This window comes from Bactrocera neohumeralis, chromosome 2 (genome assembly GCF_024586455.1).
Source record: "Bactrocera neohumeralis isolate Rockhampton chromosome 2, APGP_CSIRO_Bneo_wtdbg2-racon-allhic-juicebox.fasta_v2, whole genome shotgun sequence".
NCBI lineage: Eukaryota > Metazoa > Arthropoda > Insecta > Diptera > Tephritidae > Bactrocera > Bactrocera neohumeralis.
The window spans coordinates 19439658-19452450 of NC_065919.1; the positions used below are offsets into that span (position 1 = coordinate 19439658).

General features: G+C 38.4%; 1 protein-coding gene across 8 annotated transcripts in view; it reads left to right on the forward strand.

Moving 5' to 3' along the window:
* Nucleotides 1-2855: 2855 nt before the first annotated feature.
* Nucleotides 2856-12793, forward strand: part of LOC126751367 (protein crumbs) — a 58126-nt gene continuing 48188 nt past the window's right edge. For 5 of the 8 annotated variants that reach the window (XM_050461577.1, XM_050461579.1, XM_050461576.1 and 2 more), the window contains exon 1: nucleotides 3645-4476. In XM_050461577.1, the coding sequence (XP_050317534.1) occupies nucleotides 4134-4476 (343 nt within the window). In that variant the 5' untranslated portion in view covers nucleotides 3645-4133. Of the gene's footprint in view, nucleotides 3486-3644; nucleotides 4477-12793 lie in introns of those variants that run through there. The other 3 variants (XM_050461575.1, XM_050461572.1, XM_050461573.1) reach the window with 3 other exon arrangements.

Below are 12793 nucleotides of genomic sequence, written 5' to 3' on the forward strand. Positions count from 1 at the left end.
GTGATACAAAAAAGAATGAAGTCAAAATACATGGTTGTTATTTTACTTGTGGGTTTTATAGAGTAGCGCGAGAATTGAATTTTGGAATTTGCCAAAGACTCCAAAATCTACACCTTAAGCTTAAAACCCCGATTTTTCGTACTCTTGCGCACTATTAGCCCATATCTTAGCTATTGTACACGAAGACAGACGGAGTCGATTCGACGTCGTTCGCAGCAACTCGGACTGACGTTTGGAAGGACTTTTTTTAAATTAAAAGCGTACAAAATACAGCTTGTGCAAGAACTGAAGCCGCTGGACCTTCCCAGCAACATCGCTTCACTCTATGGGCTATGGGAAAGCTCCAAGAAGATCAGGCGTTTCCGAGCCAAATTTTGTTTAGCGTGAGGTCCGTTTCTGGCACAATGGAAATGTAAAGTAGCAAAATTGCCGCATTTGTGATGAAGAGCAACCTAAAGAGGGTCAAGAGCTGCCATTTCATCGTGAAAAAAACAATTTTTTAGTGGGGTTTGTTGGTGGAAATCATCGGTGCATACTTCTTCAAAATTGATGCCATCAATGTTGACCGTTATCACGACATGATAACCGACTATTTGTTGCCTGAAATTGAAACTACTGATCTCGGCGACATTTGGTTTCAACAAGACGGCGACACTTCCCACACATCGCATTAATCAATTGACTTATTGAGAGAACAATTCGTTGAGCAGATAATTTCACGTTTTGGGCCGGTCGATTGCCTCATGATCGTGAGATTTCACAATGTTAGACTTTTTCCTGTGGGGATATGTATAGTTTAAAGTCTGTGCGGACTGTGCGGCGGCTTCGGTGCAGGTCTTGGAGAAAATCATCACTCGTTTCATTCATCAGTTACCAGTCGAAATGCTCGAACGAGTCATTGAAAATTGGACTCAACGGATGAACCATCTGAGACGTAGTTGCGGTCAACATTTGAAAAAGATAATCTTCAAAAACTAAATGTCAATGTTCTTTCGATTGATAAGAAACATTATTCATTAAATTTAAAGTTTCTGTATTTTTTTCTTTAAAAACGAAGTGAACCTCCTTTTCCTCCTTTTATTTTCACGCACTATTTTATAAAAAACTAAATGAGTTCTCGCAAGCGGGTCTGGGGTTGAACCTAGAGAAAACGGATAGGCTTGTGTTCACAAGAAATTCCTCTATAGAGCTTCTCTTCTATAAATAAGACACAGCTTTCTCTTAAGAACCGCACCAAGTACCTTGGGGTAGTCTTGGACAGCCAACTATTGTGGAAGTACAACGTGGAAGAAAGAGTGAGCAAAGCCAGTATGCGTGTAGGCAGATGCTCGGTACAACCTGGGAACTCTCTCCCTCTCTCATGCAATGGTACCACACATCTATGGGTAGACCAATTCTGCTCTACGGTGCAGTAGTATGGTGGACAGGCGTACGGAAATCCACTTTCCGGAAGCCAATGGAAATGGTTCAGAGGCTCTGGCTGTGCAGGGAGCTTTAAGAACAACTCCAACGGCGGCATTTGAACTGATACTAACCACCTATAGATCTCTTCGCTGAAAACTGCGCACCAATCGGCGGAAAGAATACTGATTGCAGGAGAATTTACATATAGAACCTTCTGGCATAGCTCGGTGGGTAGTGACGTTTGGGCAAACTCCGACTACATGACCCCACTTTTCAACTGAGAAAGAAGGTTCAAAGTAAACATAGAAAAAGATGGCTGGCGTAAAGGTAAGTTTGCTATGCGCAACACTCTAAACACCTAAGCAGATGGCTCGAAAATGGACGTTGAAGTTGGTGCGGGAGTATACTGTACAGAGTTATGTCTAGTGTCAGGAGTTATTGCTGACAAACGACCTGAATTGCTGCCAAAAGTGATCCAAAACTGGACCTCTCAGCTGGAATTTATTCGAGTTTGCCAAGGCGATCATACCAGACATATCGGTCAGTTGAGAGTTATTTTCGAAAAAATATCCTTAAACCAATTATTTTAGATTATTTTCGTCAATGTGCGCTATATTTTAATGAAATCATGTTGACATGTTTCTTAAGCATACTGTGGCTTAGCGCTGAATATGAATGAACTCTATCTACACCTTGGCCTAAGTGAATCTATGATGTTTAACATAAGTTAATATAATTCAAATTTTTAATTCTTTCAATGAATTTAGCTTGCTTCTTTCAAAAGTCTTCATTAGTCGGGATTCCTCGCTTCATTTCGATTTTTCTTACAACAAACCGCGCCTGTAACATAACTAACGGTTAGTGTCAGCTTTAACTTTAATATTCCGATTTGAGTTTCACCATTTATTTCGCCACCACTGCACATCCGCCCCAACCAACTTGAATGCAGCAGTAAACAGCGACTTCCGTCGCGCGCAATCGATCAATCAACGCTAGCGCGGACACAAACCCTCAACTAACTACCATATCATACAGTTTGACAGTTGAAACACAATTGACTTAGCCAATTGTTTTTGCTCACATACCTGTTCAGCACACGCGCTCACCGCCGTCTTACCTGTATGCCGCGCTCATTTCCGCACGCTACCAGCAATGTGCGCGCACAATCGGTTTTTCCTTTCCAAGCGTGTGCGGTGATTTCTTGCCGGCTAACCAACATTACCTGTGCTAACTTTTGCATTTGCTCTTAGCCACACACTAACCGGCCTACTAAGTTACTGGCTAACTAGCAGCTAGCATTGTTAACAAAGCGAAACTTTGTTCGTGTTATCTCGTTTCCGTGTGGCAGAACGTGAGCGCCCGATTGTGTGTGCGCGCCGAATGTTGGTAGCCAGTTTGCGCTAGCCGCTGGCTGAGTGCAGCGCGACAACCTGTAACTTCAGTTACGCTTTGATTCTCGAACCTGTCGGACGTTGTGAACAAAAGTGCTCGTAAGTGAATTTACTGGTTAGATTGTGGCGGTTAGTGCGCGTTTGTGTGTGTGGTAGTGTAGTGCAGTGTAGCGCCTTGTTGTTGTAGCAATGCCAGTGAGCACACATATTGCAAATGAAATGGCTACATAGCGCTTTGGGCCAGTGCGAATGAAATGGCCATAAACGGAAAGGTGTAAATTTAATAAATGGAAAAATGAAAGAATGAAAATTTTCACTTCAAGTTTCAATGAGAAAAGTAAATGCATAATTCAATAAGTGTTTGGGAAAAAGTAAATGCATAATTGCTAGTATTGGAAAAATAAATAAGCTGGTGTAGAAAAGTGTTAAAAGATTCTGCAAAAGTGTTGAAGAATTGTTGGTAACGAAAAGTATTGCTTCGCGCAGCCCGGCAGTCCGTCATCGTTAACGAATTCGCTGGCACTTCTCTTGTTTTTGCTGCTGTTGTTGTGTTGTGAGGCGAAATAGGTTTTAAGACCAACTTAAAAAGCAATAGCAATAACAACAACAACACTGGCGCATAACAAAATTAAAACAACAACAATAATAAACCAGTTTACAGCGCCTGAATGCAATATTGCTTAGAAGTGTGTATGTATGAATCTAGTATATGTATGTACATATGTATATGTACATATGTAATTATGTACAAATGTGTGTAAATATATAATGGTAATAAACAACAATAGTAAATATTGAATTTTCAACTTTTTTTTTTCGTTGCCGTTCGTAAATTATTTTGTGTTTTAGTGCATTTTTACATTTAATTTTTACTCGCTCAATTTTATAACGAGTAGGCTCATTCATCACTTTAGAAATGTGTGTTCTTCAAGACTGACTTTTGTGTAATGCTGTCGTAAGCGAAATAATGGAAGTTGAAAAATTTAAAGCAAAATATAAAAATAATTAAATAAAAAACATAATAAAATTAAAATAAACAAAAATTAAAATTAAAAATATAAAGTGAAAAAAAAATTAAAATTAAAAATATAAAGTGAAAAAAAAATTAAAATAAAAATTTAAAATAAAACACAAATTAAAATAAAGTTAAAAAATTAAAATAAACAACAAATTAAAATAAAATTACGAAAAAATAAATAAAAAATCCCAAAAAATTAAATGCAATAAATAACAAAAGAAATAAAATTTATAACAACAACACCTACAACCGTTATCAACGTAGCAATAGTAAACGTGAAACAGTTGCAAAATTTAACAACAATAACAACAAAGCGCAACATGCGCTTCAAACCGAGCAATACAATTGCAGTAATTGGAATGCACACCGTTGCGTGCAGCAGCGCCGTCGACAGCAGCAGCGACAGCACTATGTCGACAACAACAAAAATCAACACAACAATGGCAACGGCAACGACAAGGGGGCAAAGGGCAAGTGACCAGCAACAAGGTTGCGCAAAATATGCGACACAGCGCGCTTGTGGTAGCAGCAGCGCGCAACGGAACTTCACTTGCGCAGCGGCTACGAAAGCGCAAACGCCGCGAACGGAATCCGCATACCGCCTGACAGCATCCTTCACGCCCCGTTGCCTGTTACTCGCGTTGCTGCTTTGTTTCACACACGGTAAGTTGCTGAATGATGAAGTGTTTCAGGTGTTTGTGGTGCTTATGGGTTATGCAATTTGTGGCATTTATAATAGTACTTGAGCCGTGGTTCGTTCAAGTTTTTCCAAAACCAAATTTCGGCGAAAATATCAATTTTCACCAAGGTGGGTATAATTAAAGCCAATTTCCACGGAACTTTTATAATTAAGAATTTCTTCGTGGTTTTACTATAGGCTTTTTTTCGAGCCATATTTATCAATTAACTGTGGTTTCTTTTAAGACTCTTCTATAAGTAACTATAATGGAAAAAATCCACCTAGTATGGGAGTCAAGTATTATTTTCATGTCTTTCTGGTACGAGATTAGCAGAAAAAGTATTTTGAATTTTTGCGGGTTATGTGTTTTCGATTTTCGGTTGATTTGTTGCGCACTCATAACCCTTTCTCATACTGACAAGGTCCCCATTTTGAATGTTTAGTTAATTTCCGACAGCTTTTTTTAGACGCGTTTTGATTCAATTGTTAATTTTTTACCAAAACAGCGTCGCGTGGACATTGCTCAGAAGATATTGGACTTAGTGCACGACGACCCAGATCTGCTCCAGAGAGTCGTGGCGGGGACGAATCATGGGTTTATGGTTAAGATGTGGACACCAAGGCTCTATTATCCCAATGGAAGCTACTGAATAAGCCAAGATCGAAAAAAAGCGCGCAAAGTTAGGTCGCATGGGAAGATTTTGCTAACAGTTTACTTCGAATGCAGGGGCGTCGTGCATCATGCGTTCTTGCCAAAAGGTCGTACGATCAACAAAGTATATTATCTGCAAGTTATGTGCAATTTGCGCGAAGAAATCCGCCTGAAATGCCCGGATTTGTGGAAAAATCACCGCATCGTTTCTTGTGATCGAATATTTGACCAAAAATAACACATTAATGGTGCCGCAGAAACCATTTTTCCACAGACCTGCTCCTTATGATTTTTTTTATTCCCTAAACAGAAGAGGCCCATTAAAAGACAAATCTACATATTCATGAATAAATAAACACTTTCCTAAGAAATACAAAATTCACGATGCTTTTGAATCAACCCCGTATAAGATCTCACAGAAAATTAGGTATGCGTGATATGTTTCTAGGCTCAAACTACAAGTATTGTTGTACTTGTATTGTCCGAACCATGCTTCTGGTACCCTGAACTAATTTACCATTTGCCACAAAGTTTGTAAACCCAGAAGTAAAATACTAGTATGTATATATTTAAATTATCTGCCCGACGAGCTGAGTCGATTTTACTATATACGTCTGTCTGTCCGTCTCTATATATGTAAAGTTGTCTCTCAGTTTGTGAGCTATTGATCTGAAAATTTTCACATTCTTTTATGGAAAACTACTTTTTAGATTGAAAGGTTGGCAATTGCCCGACATACATAGGTCGATCGTATTGAAAACAAATGTTTTTAATGTAGGTTTAGAGCTTGAATTGAACTCAAGCCCTGCTAAAAACTCAATATACATATTTAAGTGATTTTAGCTTCTTTAATGGTTGTCTTCCCATAAGTAAAGGCTTAGAACTTCTCCCTGGACTGCAACACGTAAGAATTTAACAAATCTAATTGCATTCTTAAAAGAGTACCGAATACCGAAGTCATAATGTTTTTAACTATTACACGTACAGTGTGTACGTTGATAGATAAAGCTCAAAGAACATAGCCTTAAAAATAAATGTTTTGCGACTTGTAAACTTCTTTCAACTTCTTTCCAAAACATAGGGTCAGAGATCCTAAGTGTGTAGCATTCGTAAAATGATGGTAGTCCATTTAAGAGCAGATCTGCGGAGATAGTATCAAATGTACTAACGTAAAGATTTGTAATACCTTGGAAGGAAGCCTTTAAGCTCGCTATTACACATTTTATTTACCTTTGAAGGCCATTCCATTTATGGTGTGTGTCCAAGCTGATAAATTTATTTTGTCTTCGGTAAGCCTGACGTGGTCAGTCACCTTATTGAGATATGAACTAACGAAATGTAGTCAAGCACCGAGCTCCTCCTTCATTGCAGGCGCCAGAAATTTTGTATTATCTCCTAACGCAGTTGGTTTGGCGCTTTTAATTTTGGTTAAAAATCGGGTTATGAGTCCTGCTGTTACCGAAACTAGGTATCGAACTCAAAATTCAACATATAGTGGTGAAATGCTTAAAAGAACACAGATAAAATGGCTTCCGTGTAGTACGGGGTCGTTCTCATTCCCATTTAGTTTACCTTTTCAACCACTTCTCTTATTTCTGCAAACAATACGCTAAGCTGAGGTGTTTAATTGCGCCGACTAACCGCTTTTTGAGATATCCACTTACACTTGCTATGTGCAGAATTTTTCGCCCAGACAGACGTCATTACATATTGTTGATTTTGCTTCATCCTTTGCTTTTGATTTGTTTATTTATTTGGCTTACGACCGCAGGTACATAAATCTATATGTATGCGCATAAATATGTATATATAAGTTCAATTACAAGCATTCGCATGCTAGACTCGTCTTGACGTGAGATCGTGTCTAGAAGTGGAACGTTCAGCGCTGCTGTCGAAGTGAAAGTGTTGTATTACCAAATGGTCTGTACGACGAGTAGGAATTTCTCTCGATTGGCGGGTTTTATTTCTGCTTTGTTTTGGCACGATCGGTAGCAAGTGAGGAAGAAGATCGACGGGCAGACGTTGCTACCCACCTATATGCTCCTTCTGTTTAGCACTTATTATTGCTGAAGAAAAAGTTGTTTTAATTAAAGCATCCAAGTATGTCAAGTAGGCGAGTTGTGGAAATTGCTCATTTCCACTTGTGATAATGAGAGAGGAGCCTTTCACTTGTTGAGTTGTTATTACTATATACATATATTTGCTGCCAATTGTAGATATGTATGTTGGCAGCTATTCTTCGATTGTTTTTGATGCTGATGCTGAAAGGAGATTTTCACTGAATGCAACTTTTTATGGCAAATTCAGTTTACAACAGATACTTTCCAATGCGCTTAGCCGTTTATGCCTACAGTAGTGTTTCTGGTTTTCGCCAAACTTGGGTGGAGAAGATAGTAGAATAAAGCTGGTCTTTCAGTTGATTTATTATTTTGTGAGAGATGCGCAAATGTCTTCTCAAAGGAAACTAATAGTAAGGAGTTGTCGACCAGTGCTACTAACAATATATATTTGCGACTAACTGAAGGTCCAAAAACCGAAGGGTTTTAATAAGATAAGTTGGAATTAGTACAGGTTTAACTTACTAGATTCTCGAGATCTTAGCTGTACCATAGTTACAGGTCTATACATAAGCTATAGAGCGTGCAGCAGAATTACTAGTTGGTGAGCTGAAAAGTTCGTAGACTGATACTTATATCGGACTATTAATATCAAATCCATATGATTTTTAATCACCCTTTACTTTTACAAGATACGTTTCCAAATCTAACAACTGTCGATCTTTTGACTTACGAGATATAGCACTTTGAGTCAAACACCTTGTGTTGGTTTACAAAAAATGGATCAAAAGGAATTTTGTGTGTTAAAACATCATTGATTTTTGGAGAGAAAAATACTGTTGAAGCCATGGTTGGGATTGATCAATACTATTTGGGCTATGCTCCAGCACTGTTCAAAAGTGGTTTGCATAGTTTGAATTAGGTGAAATGAGCATCGAGGACGATGAAGGCAGTGGGCGCCTTGAAGAGGCTATTACCGACAAAGGTATCAAAAATTTCCCAAAATTAATTTTGGATCCCCGTAAAGTTAAGTTGCTCGAGATAGCATGCACTGACCATGTACATCATGTAATTCATGAATATTTGAGTGTGAGAAAGCATCGTGCAAAGTAGATGCGGCGTGAGCTCACTTTCATCCAAAAATAACGACGAGTTGATGATTTGGAGCAGTGAGCAGTTGGAGATGTTCAAGCGTAATAAAAGCGAGTTTTTGCATCGATATGCAACAATGGATGAAACATGGCTCCATAATTTTACTCCGTAGTCCAATCGACAGTCATCCCAGTGGACTACACTCGTTCAACCCGCTTCAAAGCGTGGATAAATGCAACAGTGAGCTGGCAAGATTATGACGTCTGCATTTTGAGATGCGCATGAAACAATTTTTATTGACTACCTTGAAAGAGGAAGGACCATCAATAGCGACTATTAATTACATAGCGTTATTGGACCGTTTGAAGAATGAAATCGCAGAAAAACGGCTTCATTTGAAGAAAACAAAAGTGCTGTTTTGTCAAGACAGTGTACCGTGCCACAAATCGGTAAAAATGATGACAAAGATTCCTGAATAGGGTTTCGCATCCACCGTATTTTCCAGATCTGGTCCCCAGTGAGTATTTCCTGTCCTCAGACCTCAAGAGAATGCTCGCTGGAAAGAAATTTAGCAACAATGAACAAGTGATCGCCGAAACTGAGTATTATTTTTAAGCTTAAACTAACATAATCGAGAGCCTTGAAGATAACTAATAACTTTTCGATCAAATCTACCGAGATTGGATCAAATATGTTAAACGAAGGTGGTGCCAAAGTAGTAAAAACTTTGTAATACCTGCCTCCAATATCGTTATTACACCTTTTACTTTCTCTTTCTCTCTCCCCCGGAAAATATTGTTTGATCTCGTGAGACGAACTCATTGCATCATAAATTTCATAACTCAATTGCCCATTTGAAAAACGCAACTCTGCCCGTTACGTCAACAAAATTAGTTAACGGTACATATTTGCGGCTAATGACGGCCTTATCATTTACGCAGCTCACATATGGTACATATGTACATACATACATATGTATGTATTTCATTTTACATTTCACAAACGAATATCGATTTCTTGCTCGTCAATTCGTTTGTTTCACTTCTCTTCAATTAAATTTTTACACTTTACTACATTTCATTGCTATTGATGTCGCATGGCTGTTATGACGGCCTTTTCCGAACGATGACATGTGACTGTGATGCTATGAAACGCTATATGCGAGTTAAATGTGATGTGCAATACCGCTACAGATTTAAGTGCACGTGATTGTCTGTGTTCACACGATACCCTATTGGAAAATCTGTGCGAATCTACATCAATACCTTCCCATTGATTGGAAGTACGGAGCTTCTTTTGTTCTGTTGAAATCAAGTTAACAAAAGACGAGATTCTTCGTTTAAATTACATGCCAAATTTGAAAATGAATGCAGAAATACTCAAATACGTTTCCTGTTTAGAGTTCTTGTTTCAAAGTTATTTTAAGAAAATCAAAACAGAGACCAAGAACCTTCGTTGACAATTGCATTTACTCAATATAGTACCCGATCTCCGATATTAATTGGAATTGCGTTCTATACTGCCATTTTATTAAAATAAATTACCGTCCAAGTTCAGGTCTCCTATTTCCGATAAAATAAAACATTTGTTATGACAAATCGGTTCTATAGAATTAGTTTGAAATTGAATTAGAATAGAAAATTACCTTCAGAGAACAGAGAGATTAACACTTCGATGATCTGGCACCGACCTTTGGATTATTACGTTAATTATCGAAAGGCAGGAGGATATTGAAACGCCAGTAAAACTGACTGTGACGGAAAATAATGCACTCCTTTCTAAGCAGTTTCTGCTGGGATATTCTCGCGGAAACCAACCCTGCAGTCGCCTACTTAAAGTCGCTTCCTAAGAATATCAAGAGATCTTCCCTTGGCTGGCGCATTTGTAGACGAAGAGCTCGAGTTGCCCCGTGAATCAAAATTGATCCTTGCGCAACCTTGTTCTGTATACTGCAGTGAGTTAAACTCCTAACATCGAGCTCCACTCATCAACACCCGTCTCCCTATGGTCCGACGGTGCTGAAACAGCACGTCTCCTGGCCCTACCGTTAGTTAACTTCGACAACAACTAACCCGAACTTTACCATCCAAACGAAAACTAGATAACAGCTACAACAATGATTTGACACATATTGTATATGTAACTAGAATGGACTGGATTTTTTTAACCGGCCAAGGACTACCAAATTGACAGTATTCTTGAGTATTTATTTAGGGAACTTTTAGCATCTTTATTCTTAATTGGTAACTGCTTCCGATGTTTTGGATTAGTGCCACAAATTGATATTGAAAGCATCAAGTGAAAAAGTCTTCTTCTAATGGATTAGAAGTATTTCTTTTTCGTTTTTATCACCAGCTTGTATCACATCGGTATCCTTAAGAGTTAGCGCCAGCTTAATCTTCGGATCTCCTTAAAATTCATACAGACTAAATATCGATAAAAAGGTGTTCAGACTCTAAGAGACGATTTTTTAGGCCAAAATTTTCCGACAGGGAGCCTATATTATGGGGATATGTACATCTAGGGGGTGTATTAACAGTTTTCTTTTAACTTATTTGTTTGCTGTTTACTGTTTGACAAAAATAGTAAAATATGTTGTTGTAGAAATCACAGCTGTTGTAGTAGAATTAACAAATGCAGCGTGAAAATACTAATAAGCGTAAAAGCTGCGCTCATTAACTCTTAAGCGGGAGGTTTCGAGCTTGGTGCTGGACAATAACTAGGTATGTACATACGTATATATGGCTACATATACATATACCATATTATGTATTTTATGTAAATATAAAAGGCTATTTCTGACTGCTATTGTTAGCCTACGGGTTTGGTTTCGGCATCCAGTTCGCTTGGCGTAGAATTTATGGGCGTATTCACGTAGCGCTAGCTGACAGCAGCCATAAAAGCAACAGCACACTCATATTCATATATCATAGAAAGTTTTTTTACAAATGTTATTTTCGCAGTTCCATGTTTAAGCTAGATGTTTGTGTGTGTATGTGTTTGTTTGCACTTCCTTCATTTGTCGGCAATGCGTCATACGATCGGCGATACTGCTTGTTTAGACCGGTTTTCACTTAAAATTCATTAGAAGTCTCAGTGGATAACCATGCACATAGATACGAACACATTATTTAAGCATATACTGCTAATGGAGATACCTATATTTGTAGATATGTATGCAAGTACTTTGAACAGCTTCAGTTTCTATTGTACAATATGATTTATTATCCATTTCATACACTTACAAACATACATACATATGTACATATTTACCGATGAATGTTCGGTATTGTTATCTCGTGAATTTTGTAGGTTGGTAGTTGTTGTGAGCTTAATTAAAGGCTTCTTAGAACATTATATTCACTACAAACTACATAATAGTAACACAGTAATAAATTATGGAACATCTCGTTTAGATTTATGATCTTGAGACTTATGTACATACATATATGCGGCTTGTTATTAAGAGCTATCCGAGGAATAAAAGTATTTCCTTACAGACATGTAGACAACAGTACTTCAAATGTTCTGCCAGACCGTGGATTTGAGTTATTAATTTGATGGCCAATCTCGTTTTGGGCTCATTCACCGAACGTGCGACGCGTTTGATGGCCGTTCGGCTTCTATTCTTGAATGAGTTGATTTTTGTAGGTCGTATTAGATCCTTCTGCAAAGTCTTCCATAAAGTGGATGATAACGGATGGACACATTCGAGTCTTCATTGATACTCTGCTCCACAGCAGTCGTAGCGTCTTCGGTGCGCACTGTACGGTGTCTCGGAGGATGCGCATCATGCAGAGTTATCCACTGGAGCGATCCATGGTCGCTTGAATAACCGACTCTGCAGAGCGATTACGTCGACCGAATTATTGCGAAACTTTATTTAGGTAATAAATTTCCAGAATTTACAAACTTTGTTCCTGATGAAGTCTAGTCTTCATAAAAGGGCAAGCCTATTTAGTATAAAAATTAGTATAAATCAAGTAACAGGTGTCAAAATTAGTATTTTCTAAAAAAGCATAGCTTCATTGAAAACCGCACCTCTAAATTAAACAGCCTTGGATCACAGCGGATACATGAAATCTCAAATCTCAAAAATCGAGTTTTTCACACCAAATTGCCAACATGATTTTCACTTTTTGGCACTTGGTTGGGTGGTTAAAAAGGGAGGGCTTGAACGCCGAACCACAGATGACCACACTTAGGGCATTATTAGGTTCATTGAATTCCTGGGTGATAACCAAGTTATAGTTTTGTCGAGCCGCTCAGTGGTTTTGGTAAAAACTTTTCCATCCCAGCTGTTCAGTGTGTCTTAAGTTGGAGTATACGGAGCAGTAGATTATGTCCCTTCTCATCCGGCTGAAGGCTGAGTATTTGCGAAGATGATGATCGACTGCGCAGCTCTATGTTCCGCCGAATCAACTTGTAAGTATTAGGGTTGCCGCTACGGATAGCCTTACTTGCCGCTTGGCAATCCACTAGAATGTTTATGAAATTCCT